We start from the raw sequence: 18,071 nt of genomic DNA on the forward strand, positions 1-18,071 counted from the left end.
CTCGTCCCTACCATACTTAATAGCAGTTTTAACATCTTTATAGGCTTCAGGTAATGAGTTTAGAAGAATAACAACGTTGTATTCTTCAAAAACTTTATCACCCGCATTAGTTATATCTTGAACAAGTTTATTAAAGATGTCAAGATTGTCTTCTAAATCTTTGGAAGGGTCTATTTTAAAACTGAAAAAACTTTCAAAAAGAAATATTTTATTTGGTAAAGACTTTGTTAAATACAGTTCTTCAAGTTTATCCCATAAAGCTTTAGCCTTATCAAGTTTTCCAACCTTTCTTAACACTTGGTCAGATAAATGCAATATGATAGAGGTATGGGCAAGTTCATCAGATTCTGTTTTTTGTTCTTCAGTCATAGTCTCAGGAAAATCAGCAGTTATTGCTTTTACAACTTTCTGTTGAACAAGAATCCCTCTCATTTTTTGTTGCCAAATGAGGAAGTCCCCTTTTCCATTAAAAACCCCAAGTTCAAACTTAGCAGTTGACATTTGGAGTTTTTAATCAATCAAAAGAAAGAATTATTCGAGGTTCAGTGTTCAACAGAATAGATACATACAGAATAAAAAATTTTGAAAGGTAACAAGAATCAAATCAAATTATTCAGTATCTAGAAGACTTGAGAATCAAAGGAAAAAATAACAACACATAGGGAATTCACAATATCCAGGAATGATAGAATGAATGATGCAATACACTTCAAACCCCAGATGCCCAAATTCACCAGGATTCCGTGAAGATCAAGTCCTCAGGTCAAGGCTCAATTTGGGACATCAGAATCCAAAGCAAGGATATTATGAATCACAATTAAACAATAAACGAATGCAGTTTACCAAAATTTTAACTACAAACGTATATCACAGTTCACAAGAAGATCTATTTCAACTGTATAACAATTTACTTCATAATCAGCATGCATATAACATATATTTTGGCATTGCAGATTGAGTAAAATGTTAAGTAGAGGATGCAAACTGCAGTAGTAGTCAAGTTAAGACTACTAATCGACCAAGAAAGCCACAAGAACGCTACTGGTCACTCAAGAATCATACACGAACCAAGAGTTCGCCTGAAGATACGCCTGTAGGGTCTAATGAGTCATACACAGTAACAATTGTCAGTCCAATATACACTTAGAAATATTAATCAAGAATATATGAGATCAATTAACAAAAAACAGATCTAGGGTTTTCAGAAAAAAATCGAAACCCTAGGTAACCCCTTAAGATCTGACTGTAAGAATTGATTTCTTACAACCAGATCTTCATCGAACGGAGATTAAACACCACATTAAGCTCTTATACCACTATTATACCAGAATCAGAAAAATACACAAAGTATAGTTCAGTAATTATTTCTGTCAAAACATCACAGACTCCATTCGACTACAAGATTCAAGGTATCATCAATTTTGGGCTCAGAAAGACATTGTACCCTTCTGTACAACAAGAAACCCCAAATATCCCAAACCAACACAGACTCAACTTGACTACTTCAACGGACCAACTGAAAACCCCTAAAACTAGTATCAACTCCTTTCCTTTCTCTAGAATCACATAGACTCTTTAGTTCACAAAGAATACCACCCAAGATCATAGAAGATTCAAGGGAAAACCACAAAGTAGACGAAGAGAGATCGAAGGAAAAAATAGACGATTCAGAAAACCCTAGTCTAGAGAGTTCTACAGCTGATAGAGAGAAAAACGCGTAAAATCAAATTAGGGTTAGGAAAAATATCAGACGATATCTATATATGGGCTCATCACGGTAGATCTAGATTAGGGGGATCCAACGGTCCGGAGTATCACATGTGGCCGTGTATATGGGCTCAGGTTTTGGGCCTCCTCATTGTGTTATCGGGCAATGTGTGTAATATCTAATCAATTTGGGCCTCAACCCGATTTCATCATAGCCCAAGAGTTTGAGTTGTAATTCCAAAATTGGCATCACAATTCAATCATATCCAATAGACAAATGCGTTCATAACCTTAAAAACAACTGCTACTGTTGAACAAGATGCAAAGTTTCTGAGACTATCCAAACCGCATACTCGAGAACATAAATAAGAAAACCCAAATGAAATATGCGACAAAAATGAAATCTTGCTGTGACAATAAACCACTTTATTATACACAAACCTAACTTGGTCAAATGAAAATCTACAGAAGGATCCTAGAATTAACACACACGCATTCAAGAATATAAATAATTTTTACCACCTGCATTTTGTTAAAAAATTAAAATAAAATAAAAACTCTACAGAAGGAACATTAAATCAACACAAGGTTGAAACTTTACTACACCCAAAATCAAATATTTTAGAAAATGCATACCAAAAACATCATAGACCAGAATAGCACCAAGCTTGGAATCCACAGTGCCAGAAATATAGCATTTGAGGCCTCTAAGCTCTTCAACATGCCATGTTCCATTGCTTGAGCCTAGAACTGCTGGGTCTTCACAGCTCTGAGAGTGAGGGCTTGACATGTTACCTCAATTTTTGGAAAATGAGTCAAATGTTTGGTTCTGCAATAGTACACAGCAAAAGGGTTGTTAATTTGTTGAAGATTTATAAAGGGAAAATTTGCTAATCTATTGCCCAATCATTTTTCTTGGCAATTGTATCTTAAATTAAAATTAATATAAATTGTGAATTTTAGGAATGTATTTATGATGAGTAGATAGTAATATAAATATTACAATATATCTGGATAAAGAAAGTATATTAGTGGGGCTATTGTCTCTACAAATTCTAAGGTTGGCAACGATTCAATTTGAGGTCGGTTCGGTCAAAACTATCATTGAACTGTCATTTTTTTTATCATGTCATAATCGCACCATAACCGTATACGTTGATTCGGTTCGGCTCAGTTTGAATGTCGGTTCGGACAGTTAATAACTACGAAAATAAATTATTTTTTATAGGTCTAGCATCAAATTCGAAAAAAAAAATGAAAACAAAAACACAAAACTAAACCAATTTAGCAAACAATATCCCAATTCCCACGTGGGGAAATCTGACATCTGTCTCTATTTTTGTCACGGAGTGACGGAGAAGAATGATTTGGAGAAGACTATTGTTAGTGGAGGCGTTAGCGGCCGTTGTAGCGGTGGAAAGCGATGGTGGTCGTTGTACAGCGACGGAAAGGAGTGATTTAGATATGTGTTGTGTTGAATCTGTTGATTCCAATTTCCATATATTTTTAATATTTGGGTAGTAGGGTGTAGAGTTACTAGCTTAGGTTAATGGGACTTAGCGGGTCAATAATGGGCCAGAATTTTGGGTTGAAAGAATCATAGAAAGAATAATGAAAAATTCAATTGTCCAATTAATTTTTTTTAACTGGTAATTGGTTCAGAACGGGACGACGACAAAAATATAATGCCCGTCCCTCCCTGAACTGGGGCATTATAATCAAATATGATATCCATCACATTGCGCCATCGGTTCAATTTATTTCGCCTCATTCGATTCGATTAACCGGGATTTTCGGTTCTAACGATTCGAATTGCCATCCCTAACAGATTCCATTAATATATAAAATGTTGAGGATAAAAATACAAAGAATTTAAACGTTGGGATGCCAACTGCAATTCTTCCATTTATTGTATGACAAGGTCTAAGATTATTTTTTTTCTTTTCGAAAAATTTCACTATTGGTCCTTTATACATTTTTAGTAACAAGTTGGCCTCTATCTATTGTTTTAGTAGAACAACAGGTGCGATAACGTTTTTGTTAGCTTAATGAAAAATCAGAAAATTTATAAATTCAATTATAAATGAAAAATATTGAAAAGATTTGATGACAACTCGCAAAATATTCAAAAGTCGATTGATAATTGAAAAACATTTGTGAAAATTTAGACAACAATACTTGTCACTACAATGTTGATTAAGTCCCTATTTGATTCCCATTACCTGAAAATGAAAATGGGGGGAATAGTATTTTTTAGAAAAATGAGTGGTTGAAAAAGAAGGAAAAGTTTTTAATTTACGTGTAATATTATTTTATGAAAGATTGTGTGGTTGAAAATAGGAGAGAGAAAAATGGAATGTAATGTAATTTAATTTAATGGGGATCAAACGGGGGCTAAGCATGTAATGGACGAGGAAGTGACTGACGTAAGCTCTTACAGCATTGAGAAAATGAATATCTAATTAAAAATTTTGGGTTTTTAGAGTATGTTTGGATCCGCTTATAAGTGCTCAAACTATCTTATAAGCACAAAAACATCTAAAAATGTTCATTTTTTAGAAAAAGAATGCAAGGGTATGTTTGATTGTAAAAATGGAATTTGGTTGGAAAAAAAATGAATTTTAGGGAATTGAATTACCTAGAAATTGTTTTCCTGGAATTATAAATTATTGTGTTTGATTGGTATAATTTTCAACGTGAAAAATGTTGAAATAAAATTATTTTTTGGTATTCGTTTGGTTTTGTTTTACATGAAAATGGTCAATTTAAGGGATATCCACTTCTACCATTGTTCTTAGAATTTGTTTCCATTGTCAACCAAAAAAAAAACCCATCAAAAAATAATCTATATTTTGGTGTTCGTTTGCTTTTGTTTTACATAAAAATTGTCAATTTCAAGGATATCTTCTTTTACAATTTTTCATAGAATTTGTTCCCATTGCCAACAATTTAAAAAAAAAGGTGGAAAATAAAAAATCGCCCACCCTAGGAAAATAAAAGGTGAAAAATCACGCTTTAAGGTGTTGTACCTAGAAATCATGGAAAATCAATTTCCTGAAAAATTTTGTCAATCAAATAGGTCAAAAGTGAAAGTTGAAATTTGAATTCCAAGTTCCAATGAAAATTTCGTACAATCAAACAAACAGGGCCTTAGTTAAAATTTAAAAGAAGATTTATTTTGACTTTATTCTACACCCAATTAGATGATCCCAGCAATAAAAGTTTAGAAGAATTAAATAAATATAACTAATATCATTATATCATAATTAGGAAAAATTAAGAATAGACAGCCTTTCATGTAGTGTGATTATTTATTTAGAATTGTTAAAAGTGAGGCTCCAAACGAAAGAAATTTTCAATATAGACATTAAAATCACACGTAACTTTCTTTTGAATTGAAAAGAGATGTTAAGTTATTTCATGATTTTACCTTATAGTTTTGAATCATATGAAAGTCGTATAGAATTTTAGTGTCAAATTTGACGTAAGGACGGACCTATATTTACAAATTTAAGTACTTCGAAAAGTTAGAACCACATCGCACAAAGGGCTAGCAAGTACAACCTAATCTTCCCTTGTCATGTTTCATAATATACGTAAAATTATTCTCGTGTGAATTTTGTTGCGGTTAAAAGTCATTTTTTGGTAGGCATTTTCATCGTGTGGGGCTCTCAATTCCATTATCCCAATATTTTGGCATGTATGGATCCTAAATATAAAGGGAGAACAATTTAATTCAACCATAGAAATTAAAATTAGAGGTAGCTACAAATTTGATAACATGAAAGAGTCATAACAAAATACACGATTTTATTAGCTTTTTTAAAAATCACTCATATTCTTTATCCGTTACTGCCATTTGAAGAGAGGAAGGAACCCGATATTTGCTCCTTTCGGTTTCTTTTTACTCAAATGTGTTTGGTAAACCAGTTAAGCAAGTCCGAGTGAGACTCCTGAGCGCTCTTAACGGCAAATTCATCATCATCCTTGTATCGTGTTGTCCATCCATGTTCAACACCAGGAAATATCTTCACATAGCTATCAATCTGAAACGTAATTATAAGCTGATTAACCAATTTTCCAATTCATGCCGATCTAATAAACAAAGTGCATTAGCGTAAATCCGAGTTATGGCGCACTGGTTATCAATATGGTTTCACTTGACAAGATCGCATCAAAGCATAAAACTCGCAAAGGTGAAGGCAATTAATCTAGTTGGACAAAACAAATGTTGACAGAATCTTGGTTTTTTATTTCAAATGATTTAAAAAAAAATGTTTTTGAAATGATTGGTGTAGATACTGTTTTGTAAACCAACTTCGGCAACCAATTTTGTACAAGTAGCATGAATCGAGGTGAAGGTTGGCTTGAATTTCTTACCTCAGTTTTCTTTGATAATATTTCCCCCAAGTGTTTTAGGTGCTCCGGTGAAGTAAACCTGTCGGTCTCAGCTCCTAATAAGGCAATCGGACATTTCACCTCTGAAGTACCGGAGTATCAGTCATAAATCTAAGAAGAAAACCTTTCAGAAAAGAAAGTAAAATCTTTGAAATTTACCATTTATTTCTTCCTCTGTTATTGGACCAGGATGCAACACAACAGCAGCCTTAATGCAATCAAATTTTGCCAATTTTACCACAGTCATCCCTAAAACAAGAGCAAGAAAGTTGAATGCTTTTTCGGGTTCGACGAAAAACTGATCATGCTAAAAATTTACTTACCTCCCCAGCAAAAACCAGCAGCTCCTACGGCAGATATGCCTTTGCTTTTCAAGGCTGAAATTACTGCCTTAGCATCCTCACACCCTTTCTCCTAAAAGAACATAATCCAAGAGATGCCCAAATAAATACAAGAATGAACTCATAAAAGGCGCATGGTGCAAACGAAACACGATTATAGTTATTTTAATGTGAACGTGCGTGCAGCGAAATTGGCAGAGAGTGAAGTAGAAACGAACCGTGGGATGAGCCCTCAACCATGACTGTCCATCAAATCCAGGTCTATCAGGATCATACGGATCACCATAATAGAAGTCGGGAACCACTACTAAGAACCCTGAAGCTGCAACTTTGTCTGCAAGCTTCCTAGATAATATAAGATGGCGAAACACAAGTCGGAAATTTCATTACATATAAAAAACTTCTGTTAAGGAAATTTGAAGATAGACAGAGGAAGCGAAACAGATTGCAGCCAATGAGACTTAGCCAAAATAATAAGAATGAGGTTCATGACTATAAATTCGACCAGAAGCGTGACAATCAGTCTAATAAATCATTAGTTCTTGGACTTATTTACGTCTTCTAGAACTTATTTTTCTTCAAACTCATTGTCAACTTAACTACTTTTTTAAGACAAGTTCCACCAAATCTATTATCAAAAAATCTCTCTACCCTAAATTTTTAACCGTTCTACTGCATGTATCCTCCTATTGTTTCACTGACCGGAAAACGAGAAGAACGCGATCGTGTTTTACCAAGTAGCAAGAAGGATTTACTTCTTAGCATAAATGAGTTTTATTTCCTCAACGAATTTTCGCTTGCCATGTCATCATATAGAAACAGAATTATGCACGGTGAATGACTAACGGGGAACATAGTATGAAGTAGGGTGATTATATTCGTATAAAAAGTTCAGGGACCATTTACGAATTTACACAGTAATTAAGGGACCAGCAAAAAATAAGCCAGGCTTCATAACTCATTCAGTTAAAAAAAAACTCTTATAATTACCTCAAATTTGGAGCTTCGTAGCCTGCAAAAACCCCAATCAAATTATTTCACTACACTCTTCATCGTATTCAGCTAACAAGTTCATCAAAACAAAGAGTTTAAGGTTGTCAGATTATTACCAAAGGCATCAGCAATTAGAAGAACGGCAACCTTGGAATCTTGGGATCCAGTTACGTATGTTTTTAGGCCTCCAATTTCTTGTACACTCCCTGCTCCACAAGATGGATTGAGGGTTGGTGGATTTTCACAGCACTGGGGGCCTAACATTTTCGATTATTCTTTGAAAATAAGCAGCAGATTTGTTTGTACTGTATTTGCTCAGACAGAAACACTAGGAATTTAAGATTTTATAAGGAAGCGCCGTCCAGGTGTAGGCATCATTCGTCAGTGCTTACGTTAGCTAAATTTTCTTTTATTTTTGGGGAATGCGCTTGCATGGGACACATTATTTATTTTATTAAAATGAGAATCCTAATCGATGCGTTGTGACCATACACAAAAGATGAGAAGTCAATAAAGTTGGCCGATGATTAACGATCAGAATTTTAAATTTTCTGTCCAATAATGTGCCTCAAACATGCCATATACACAGGATTAGTCAATTTAGGAGATGGATTATGATAATGAGAAAATTGGGGGAAGTTTTAACAGGTGTAGGTTATAATTTAATTACTTTCTTTTTTTTTTATAACTAATGTGACTTTTATTATTAGCATAATTGATAGAACGCTTATGCTACATGAAATGTACAAAATGTCCAAGCAACATTTCATCATTGGTTAATGAAAAAACTATTTTTTCATCCGTCCATGATGAAATGTCATTTGACCATTATGTACACAAGGGTGTCGACCCTAATGTATCTATAGCATAACCCTTGACAGAATACCATTGACGTATCACTTAATACCCCGGCCCCTTCATATATTTTATGTTACGTTCTTTTAAGTATTTATGAGTTGTACGTTGTACATAATGCGTAAATAGTAAGTGAGCCTACATAATATGTGAACAGTAAGTATATTTAATCAACTTATTTATAATTTAAGCTTTGCCATTTTTTCTTCAGAACGGATAATTTTCCCTTTGTACTCAAGAAGCTCAAAAAATTACACGACACCACTATACCCTGGCGATCTCGACAATTTTTCAATTTGCATTGCTCGCCGGGTTGAAAATGCGTCACCCCACCTTCCTGCATCTGCATAAATGTTGGACAATAGAACTCTACTAGGACCATGAGATGGCTCCACCCTTGCCAAGTTATCAGCAGCTCTTTCGCCTATGTCCATGTTCCCGTGCATTCTACATGCTGCCAATAGCGTCCCCCATATCACGACATCTGCTTTCATAGGCATGTTCTTTACGAGTTCTTCCGCTTCTTCCAATCTTCCGGCTCTGCCTAAAAGATCGAGCATACAACCATAGTGCTTTATATTTGGCTCTACATTGTATATGCTTTTTATGCTCTTGAAATGCATTTCCCCTGCTTCCACCAATCCAGCATGGCAACATGCGCTCAAGACTCCGATGAATGTGATTGAATTGGGCTTTATATTAAGCCTTCGCAAGTCGGAGAAAATTCTTAAAGAGAGTTCTGCGTGCCCATGCATGGCCAAGCCACATATAATCGCGTTCCAAGGTGAGACATCTTTGGCCTTCTCTCGGATTTGATAAAACATTTCTAGGGCTGCGTTGATTTTTCCACATTTCGCATACATATCTATGATTGCTGCACTCAAATTGTCGTTCATTGGAATAGAGTTATTGTGGATGAACTCATGAGCCCATATACCTTCTTTCAGAATGCCCAAAGTAGCAACCGCAGACAGAACACTGACCATTGTGATTTCATTCGGCTTGATTCTATTAGCTACCATTTCGTGAAAAAGTTCAAGAGCCAAATTAGGCTGCTCGTTTTGTGAATAACCAGAGATCATTGAGCTCCATGAGAAAATATCTCTTTCGGGCATCTCATTGAATAAACGCCTGGCCTCATCAACCATTTCGTTTCTTATTAGTCCTGCAATAAGTGCATTCCAACAAGCCATATGGTCCTTGCTTCCTTGCTCAAACTGCAAAAGAGCAAGATTGATTTCTTGGCAAGCAGCATAGAAATGAATTATCGTTGCCTGTGTGAAGTCATAACAATCGAACCCTATCTTCACTGCTACACCATGGAATTGCAAACCCTCGACTGATGCATTTGCGTGGGCACAAGCTGAAATTATTCCCACAATCATCACATCATTAGGACCCAACCCATTGCACACCATGTCACGATAAACCCTCAAAGCTTCACTTAATCTCCCTACTTGCACGTACCCATCAATCATCGTACCCCAAGAAATCACGTCTCTGCCAACAAACCTTTCAAATAATTCCCTAGCTGAATCAACCAAACCTTCCTTTGCATAGCCATTTAACATCACATTCCATGAAACCACATTCTTTTCTGGCATCTCATTAAACACCATCCTAGCATCCTCCAGCTGTGAACTCGCACAATATAAGTGAACCAAATTAGTTGAAACAAGAACAAACACATATAGGCCAAGTTTTAACACCAGTGAATGCAGTACTTTCACATTTTGAATACCGTCAAAATGCACGAAAGATGTGATAATACTAGCCATGGTCACTTCATTTGGGACCACACCAGAGTGCCTCATTTTCCCAAAAACCCCAATCGCATCGCCATAAAACCCATTTTGAGCCAACCCCATTATCATAGTCGTATACGACACACAATTCTTCTCCGGCATTTTCACAAACAGCTCACATGCATCATTCAAAAAATCATATTTCACATACCCAGAAAGCATAATGTTACAAGACACAGAATCAAGCTTCAGGGAATCATCAAAGATCGATTTGGCGCAAGAAATCGACCCGCATTTCGAGTACATGCTGATCAAGCTGTTCTGTACAAAAAGATTGGAATCAAGCCCAGATTTTTGTATAAAGCTATGGAGCTGTTGGCCATTGGAGATCAATGAAGGGGATGATGAAATGAATTTAAGTGCAGAAACTAGTGAAAATTCAATGTTGCTGGATTTTTTGGAGATGTTCTCGAGAAGGGTTTGGAAAGGGTGGTTGTGGGTTTGTGGGGTTGAAGTGGGAAATGTGGAGAGGCATTTTAGAATTGAGAATGAAGGGGAATGGGAAGCAGTTTTTTTGAATTTGAGAGGAAAATTCATGAGATGTTATCATCAGAGAAAAGAACTTAAATTTATGTTCTGGATTTTGATGTATAGCTGTAATTCTGGATTTTGGAGGGAAAATATGCCATGGGAATAGTAGGAAGATCCACAAGTAAGATAACAGTTTTTTGTTACAGCATTTGAAAATTTGCTCATTTTTCCACTAATATTCTCGACTTTTTAAAGAATTCAAGAGAAGGTCAGGGTGAGACGAGCCATTTATCATTACGATAGGTGTAAAGTAGATTAGTTTGTACAATTCATGTCCATCTAAAAAAACTCTTTTGATGAGCATATAAAAATTAATATAAAATTCCAACAAATTCACAATTTTAAAGTATCCTTACAGAATATTTGGTCAAAAACCATGATCAGAGACAAAATGTGTTGATTAATTGAAAATGTTCTCAAATGATTAAAGGTTAATTATTGAATTTGATTTTTACGAGATATACATACGAAATAAACATGAGGAGGAGAAGAGCAGAACATATCAAATATAGATCCGCATCAACTCGACCAATTAATTAAGGTCTTTAACAAGGATATACTTTGACAAAAATGAGTGACCTAACTCGATGACAAGTTCGATCATATGGATAGACAAGTGTGTACTATGACATAAAGGTAGGAGTATCAGGAATTGTTATACACTCGAAAATGAGAAACATTCGTCACTAGTAAAAGAAATGTGAGGTCTCAACAATCGTAATAGTGGTATTTAAAGCGTAACATACATGGTCAAATTAAGGTGGTCGGACTAGACAAGACAATACATATTTGTGGGTCCCACCATTGCTAGAAAATTGACAGATATATAACCTTCATTCTCGACGAAAGAATTAACTTAAAAAGAAATTGCCCAATCAAATATAGCCCATCATGAAGAGAGGATCAAGCACTTGCGGTGAATGAACCAAGCCATAGCCCATCCAATTTCTTCGAATTATCTGGACAGTACCACACCCCACCCCCCCCCCCCCCTCCCCCCAACAATCTGAACCGCACTAGGGTCTAAATTGTCACCCATTCCTTCGTCATTGAGGGTTTAAATTTTGCATAGAACGCTATCCAATACAGTCGAATCCACCTTAAGCAAATAAACCAAACCATAGCCCCATCCACCCTGTCAAATTTGAACTTCAGTGGCTCTAAATGCCCTTATACCTACATAATCGAAGATATTTCACTATTTTGGCAGAAGAATTTGACGGTTCTTTGGCACATAAAATGCTGAAAATGCCCTATTTATGCCATTCATCATCAACAAAGCAACTGTCACTTACCATAGAATGAACCCATTACTAGCACAGGCCTAGTGCTAAAGAATCAAAAATAGAGATTTTATAATGTGTACTTATTAATACTATAATTTATTCTACTTTATTTGGGGTGTCGAAAAGTAAGGAACTTCCACTAGAAAGTGGTCATAATTAAGTTTCTTTAGAAGACTATCATTGAGATTCTAAAAAATTGTTTCTCATAAAATTACAAGTCCTTCGGAGCGAAAACGAAAAACAGTATAGCAAAAGAAGAAACACTTCAATGAAGCCTAATTGAAACCGCCATCATTAACAGTTAGCGATTATCTCCTCCGCCAGTAAGAGCAAGAGTCCTGGAGATCACATCATATTAAAGAAGTTAAATGTTTCCACCAAAGCAAGTACAATGAAAATGATTAGTTAACATAAACCAAGAATACATTAGAAACGGGAAATCATGGATGGAGCAGCAAAATGAGCACATTGTTGATTTCAAACATCAGTGACTGAAACGAACATACAAGCAAGCTCAAAAGAAGACTAAGTTATTCTATTCCATGCTTTACAAGAGACCAAGCATTTATTGGAAAAATTGCATGTTGGGTTTAAATTTTGCCAAAATTCTTGATAGAAGAAGGGAAAGATTTCCAGCTGTAAATACGCAAATCATATAAAGCCCCAAGAATAAAGCCCCTCATTCTTGGCTTGATGAAATCCATTCTCATGTTATCTTTTTACTGTTTACCATTTCTTTAAATAATGAGCAGATGAGTAAGGAGCTCACCCTGTTTCTCGTTCATCATTCATTTATTTGAAAATTGACAAGTCCCACAGTCCATATGGCAATTCATTCCCACATTAGCTTTGCACGATATATCAGATCAAAACAACTTGAACTCAAATTTACCATGTTCCAAGCACAACTCCATGATAAAATACCCATGTTCTATGAACTAGAGTTTGACGTACAGCAGTCAATAAAATTCTCATGCGCAACCAAATTTTCATTGAAGATAACCATAGACACCCAAGTCATGAATTGTTAAATTATCAGACAGCAACAAAATAAATAATGAGCAAGTTTATGCATATACCCAACAGGCTCATGGTAGCCCAGGGTGGGGGGACCTTTATTAGTTTTCCAATTCATAATCTTTGGAAACACAACTTTGTACCCTGGTATTCTGAGAAGTGGTTAACGGATAGAGAACTTCAGGGAAAGTACAGAAATTGGACTATATTCCTCCTTAATAACAACGAGCTACATAAGGAATGCAGCAAACATTTGATTGACATTTGCTGCATCTTCTAAAAAGTGCAAAGAAATTAGTAAGGCAACAACTATGCGCTGCTCAGAAGATGAGCATCTGAAGCCTAGAAGTAATTACTTATGCAAAAAAAAAGCTTGCTTTCATTGTATACAATTATGTAGGTTGATGTATATGGAAGCATGAAAACATGGAATTCACAAACAACCTTTTAGTTTATGTTGATTCACTCACGAATAAAATACAGAAAACTATGCATGAAAGGCACGTTGATTCGTACAGAATACCAAGAATTTACACTCATTGATTCATATAGAATACCGATAATCGGACAAGTTATTAGCAAACTCAAATTTTCATTTCATAAGTGCCCTTCTCCACGCACGAGTAGTCTTATTTAAAAAATGCAATAGCATCTATTCTATGAGGTAATTTCAAAGTATCATAATAAACTTAATCTAAGATAGTAATGAAAGACTGCCATAAGCAGAACCAATCAAGGGAAAAAAAAATTTAAATTAACATAAAATCTTAAAATCTCAAAATAATTCATATTCCATCTGTGGGCTGCATCAATATATTATGTACTTCTAACCTCCTCTAACCCCACTCCCAAGAAAAGGAGAAAGTACAAAAGAAGGTCTCAATGCTGACAATGAAAACAAATTTCAGGTTTTTCACATGAAGCTCGGTGCCAGTAATAGACTGTGAGACATTTTAATGTTATAGAAGTATAAAAAGTTGCTATATTTATCTTATTCATGAAATAACCATTGAAAAAGGAAGAAAAAGAATGATACTGCAGGCTTGCTAAATAACTAGATGCCAGGAACTTACAAAGGATATCTAAATGTATGTAGCTCACAATCCAAATGCATCTTTTAGCCACATGTTATTAAGATAGGAAACATTTGCCGGTTCAACAGGGAACCTGACATCCGTCTTGTCCAGTTGGCTTCATAAAATATTAAAAACTAAAAAAAAAAAAAAATGCAAATGACATAGTGAACCGGAAAAAACACCAGTTTGATTTTTTATTTTTTTTTTCTCTCGCCCTCCTGATATCACCTTTCTTGTCCTCCACACCCACCTAAAATCAAAACCAGAAATGCAGTCGACAGCATTCCTCTTATCATTTTTTTAATTCCTTTCCTCATTACCTCCATCATTATTTGTCATCCGCATAGGACACCTGACTGGCAACAAAAACATAGTGATAAGCCAGAAGACTGTGGCTAATTAGAGAGTGATCATGAAGTTTTCAACCCATCTGCCTTCATCTGTTTAGGGCTCAAAATTTGGTAGAAACAGTAGAGCGTCTTTGAGAAATTGAAGATCAAATTGTGGATCAATAGGAACATGAAGAGATTCGCTACTTCAAAAAGGTTCTTTAAAGGTATCGGAGGTGATATTTTCGTTATGTGTTTCTGCAAGCAGGACTTGAGAGTTAAGACTTAAGAGGTGTGTAACTGTGTATGATTTTGAGTTTGAAGGTGAATTCTATCTCCATGTGGGTTTTTGCAGCATATATTTTATTTTGTTTATTACCTTTTTTCAACTTTTCCCCCTTTTTGGTTTGGGCGGATGCATCTAGCATTTGGATATGAAAATGTTACCCTTGAGATCACTAGTCTCTGTGGGTGTTAGTGGGTCTTCCCCTGTTCCCATCATATTTCATTGTTTTTAAAAATTATTATAATTCTGGAAAATAAAATGAAATTATGACATCAGACTGATGACTTTTGACCTTTGAACCAGTAGACTTGGGTGTTTGACAAGCAGTCCCAAGCAAAAAACATTGCTTGAGTGTCAAATCACTCCCTTGCCAAGTGAAGTTAAGAAAGATATCAAATTCATTAGGTATAAAAATGTCTATTTCAACCTTGAGGAGTAGCTCACTAGTCAGACCTTAGGTTTGTTTTCCAATTGTCACCAGTTCGAGCCCCTCAAGACCACTGAGATGAGTACCCGACTGTAAATTTCAAAGTCCCGTAGAATTAATCGAGGTGCGCGTAAGCTAGCCTAAACACCCACAGCAATCCAAAAAATAATATCTATTTCTTTTTATAACTTGCAAATCTACACACAATAAATAAAAAACGATCTTGACCCTGTCAGAATACATGAAACGTTTAATCAATAAATTAGTAAATAAATCCCAAGTATCCTTGAGAAGAACTACACGTCTTTGGTAGAAAACTAAACCACTGTTTATATTTGTACGTACAACTTAAATTGTTGTCCAAGACATTATTTTCTAAATCACTGTGATACTTCTTTGCTATGAAAAAGGTAAAATGAAATAATCCTATTAAAAATTTTAAATAATCAAAAACGAAAAGAAGAAAGCAAAGTTAGCAATTCCCTACAAGAAAAACGTATAATGGAGAGGGGCTAGAAAAGGTTGAAGGGGTCCGTTATACTTCAGTGAAATGGAAAAAAAGGTATACAAGTTAGCAGTTAAATCACAAAAATACATGTCGCAAGATCTCCTGTAATCTTCTTTTACCTTTTAGGTTTGATTCATTGATTTTCAACCGATAGCATTCATTGACATACTTATTACACATTAAACCTTTCCTATATTAGCTTTTGAATTACAGCCTACCCCTAAAATGATAAGCAACCAATCAATATCACCCAAAATCTAAGTTTTCGTGCTGCACCAGATCAATCTACACAGATATGCTAAATAAATAAATACACACTGGCTGTCCCCACAGAGCTGTTCCAAGTTGTGCCACACAGTTAAGAAGTGTAAGTAATATCGGCAGAAGGACCTACATGGCCGTTATATAGTTCGAAGTCGTGCCACATGGTTAACAAGTGTAAGTAATATCAGCAGAAAGACCTTCATGGCCAATTATATAGTGCAAGACTACATCTCTTATACAAAAAAAAATTTTAAAATTTCTTTATTTATATTTTCTTAGTAATTTTGGTAGGCGGTAACAAATTTCTCTCACTGTCACTATAGTAATCAGGATTCAAAGTATCTCCTACTTTATGATATTGGACTCGTTAACATGATGGCAGCAGATCTTTGTTGAGTTGGTGATCAGATGTGTCTAACAATTTAATCCAACTACAGCGTACAAAACCAGTTGTGTATAGTGTCAACCAGATAACTACAGTTTAATTTTAATTTGATCCATACTATTGAAGTGACGTAGCAACATCCAGGAAAATATTTCCAATTGTATAACTTAGTTCCAATTGTATCCTTTCCATCAGTCAGAACTCAATTCCATTGCTTAAAACCTTTGGTACTAATTAAAGAAAATTATCTCCGCATATCCATACTTAACTTTTCCAACTACGGCGGGCTTTCTAACATGAATAACAATGCGTCAAAATGATAAAGTTCGTTACAGCCACCTTGTCTTCTTTAAGAACGACTGGTCCGAGAATATAACAGGTGAGTTTATCATAATACCAGTTCATATCTCTATCCCGAGCAAAGCCAAACAACTCAGAGGCAAAAATAACCTATCCTAATCACTATCAAAGCAGAAAAGAAATCATCTATAGCATCAACCTCTATACTGATGTAATGGAAAACGATCAAACTTGAAAGACCTCTACAATTTTTTGGCAATCTAATATGCACATTATTCGGTCACAATTTCAAACATCACTAAAAGCAAATTTCATATTATTTACAGTGCAGAATATAAATCATGCAGAAATTCAAATCATATATCATATTATGAACCTATATCCACGTACTAAAACCGTTTTAGCTAAAGATAACAACATTGAACGAAAACAGGTAAAATAGATAACACCATTGAACTAAAACAAGTAAAATGCAATTTCGCATTCAAATTCATCATACCCAAATCCATCCATAATTTAGATAAGATTCACTCGTAAAAGAAATCCATGAACCAGAAAAGATTCATTTATTTTTAATGAAAATCAACATTCAACAAGAACTTTGCTCACTTCTTGTGGCGCCGACCACGCTTAGGTCCCCATCCTTCCAGTTTGGCGACCGGGCACCCACATTTTGCACGGAAAAGCAAGACTGCACGTCCATTGGGCGGGGCCATCTTCCTCAACTCGGCACGCAGGCATTCATAATCCGGATTATCCTCACAATCACCCTTCCATGGCAACTCATTGACATCCTTAACCGCCTTATTCTCGGATCGCAACAACTCCTCCCCCTGTAACTGCAAGTCGAACTCCATGGCCTTCTTCAATCCTTTACACCCATTCTTCCCGCATCTCTTCGATCCGAACCCATAACAGATCTCGAAAAACAAAACAAATATAGCAAAAGACAGCAAAAATAACCCGAAAAATAAGTACTGCGATTGCGCATCAGATATTATATAATAGTAAAGCTCTGAAACAATGGCGGAAAAGGGCGGAAGGAGGAGGGAAAACGCTTGGAAGAGATAAGAAAAGTAGGAGATAATAAGAAAGGCCCCAGAAAAGAGAACAATGATGAAAATAAGGATGTCAAGGGTGGCGGAAGGAGAGTGCCTACAGAGGGAAGGGCAATTTGGGGAATTTGCATGGTGATGGTTGACGTTGGCGGTGGTTGCGGAACCAGGTTTTGCAGTGGTGGGTTTTTTCTGGGAAGAAGAAGGGGCCATTGCGAGGAGGAGATGGCGCATGTTATTGAGAAGGGGAGGGGTGGGTTGGGTTTCGGTGAGGATGTCTTCTTTTTTTTGCAGGTGGGAAGGAGGAAAATGGAGGAGGTGCGCACGCTAGCCAACTGTAGGAAGTTTGGAGGGGTGCGCACGTTAGGTATCATTCACCCATAATTTTGTCTCCCTCTTCCAACTAATTTATCGTTTTTCACTTACCAATTTACAGCTTTTGATTTTATTCAAATTTTTTTTTATAATCTTTTTATCATATTTTAAGTACTTTTATTTTATTATTTAG

General features: G+C 35.6%; 3 protein-coding genes across 4 annotated transcripts; all 3 read right to left on the reverse strand.

Annotated features, from left to right (window-relative positions):
- Positions 1–5,419: 5,419 nt before the first annotated feature.
- On the reverse strand, positions 5,420–7,779 carry LOC111382147 (endo-1,3;1,4-beta-D-glucanase-like). 2 transcript variants are annotated; one of them, XM_023006030.1, is made up of 8 exons: positions 7,556–7,779; positions 7,437–7,458; positions 6,665–6,791; positions 6,429–6,519; positions 6,265–6,354; positions 6,088–6,188; positions 5,612–5,753; positions 5,420–5,572 (listed from the first exon to the last, which is right to left on the reverse strand). In XM_023006030.1, exons 1-7 carry the CDS (start codon positions 7,701–7,703, stop codon positions 5,616–5,618), a joined length of 717 nt encoding a protein of 238 aa, XP_022861798.1. In that variant the 5' UTR covers positions 7,704–7,779; the 3' UTR covers positions 5,420–5,572; positions 5,612–5,615. The 2 variants fall into 2 exon arrangements, with proteins under 2 accessions (XP_022861798.1, XP_022861797.1); XM_023006029.1 differs by having other exon boundaries at positions 5,424–5,753.
- A 672-nt stretch (positions 7,780–8,451) lies between these two features.
- LOC111382157 (pentatricopeptide repeat-containing protein At5g19020, mitochondrial) lies at positions 8,452–10,819 on the reverse strand. Its single transcript, XM_023006044.1, has one exon. The coding sequence runs from the start codon at positions 10,634–10,636 to the stop codon at positions 8,546–8,548; it is 2,091 nt and encodes a 696-aa protein (XP_022861812.1). The 5' UTR covers positions 10,637–10,819; the 3' UTR covers positions 8,452–8,545.
- Positions 10,820–12,042: 1,223 nt separating this feature from the next.
- LOC111382146 (uncharacterized protein At5g19025-like) lies at positions 12,043–17,931 on the reverse strand. The gene is made up of 2 exons (XM_023006028.1): positions 17,118–17,931; positions 12,043–12,254 (listed from the first exon to the last, which is right to left on the reverse strand). The coding sequence occupies exons 1-2, from the start codon at positions 17,795–17,797 to the stop codon at positions 12,218–12,220; spliced, it is 717 nt and encodes a 238-aa protein (XP_022861796.1). The 5' UTR covers positions 17,798–17,931; the 3' UTR covers positions 12,043–12,217.
- Positions 17,932–18,071: the final 140 nt, after the last annotated feature.

The sequence above is a fragment of the Olea europaea genome, unplaced genomic scaffold (assembly GCF_002742605.1).
Source record: "Olea europaea var. sylvestris unplaced genomic scaffold, O_europaea_v1 scaffold244, whole genome shotgun sequence".
Classification (NCBI taxonomy): Eukaryota; Viridiplantae; Streptophyta; class Magnoliopsida; order Lamiales; family Oleaceae; genus Olea; species Olea europaea.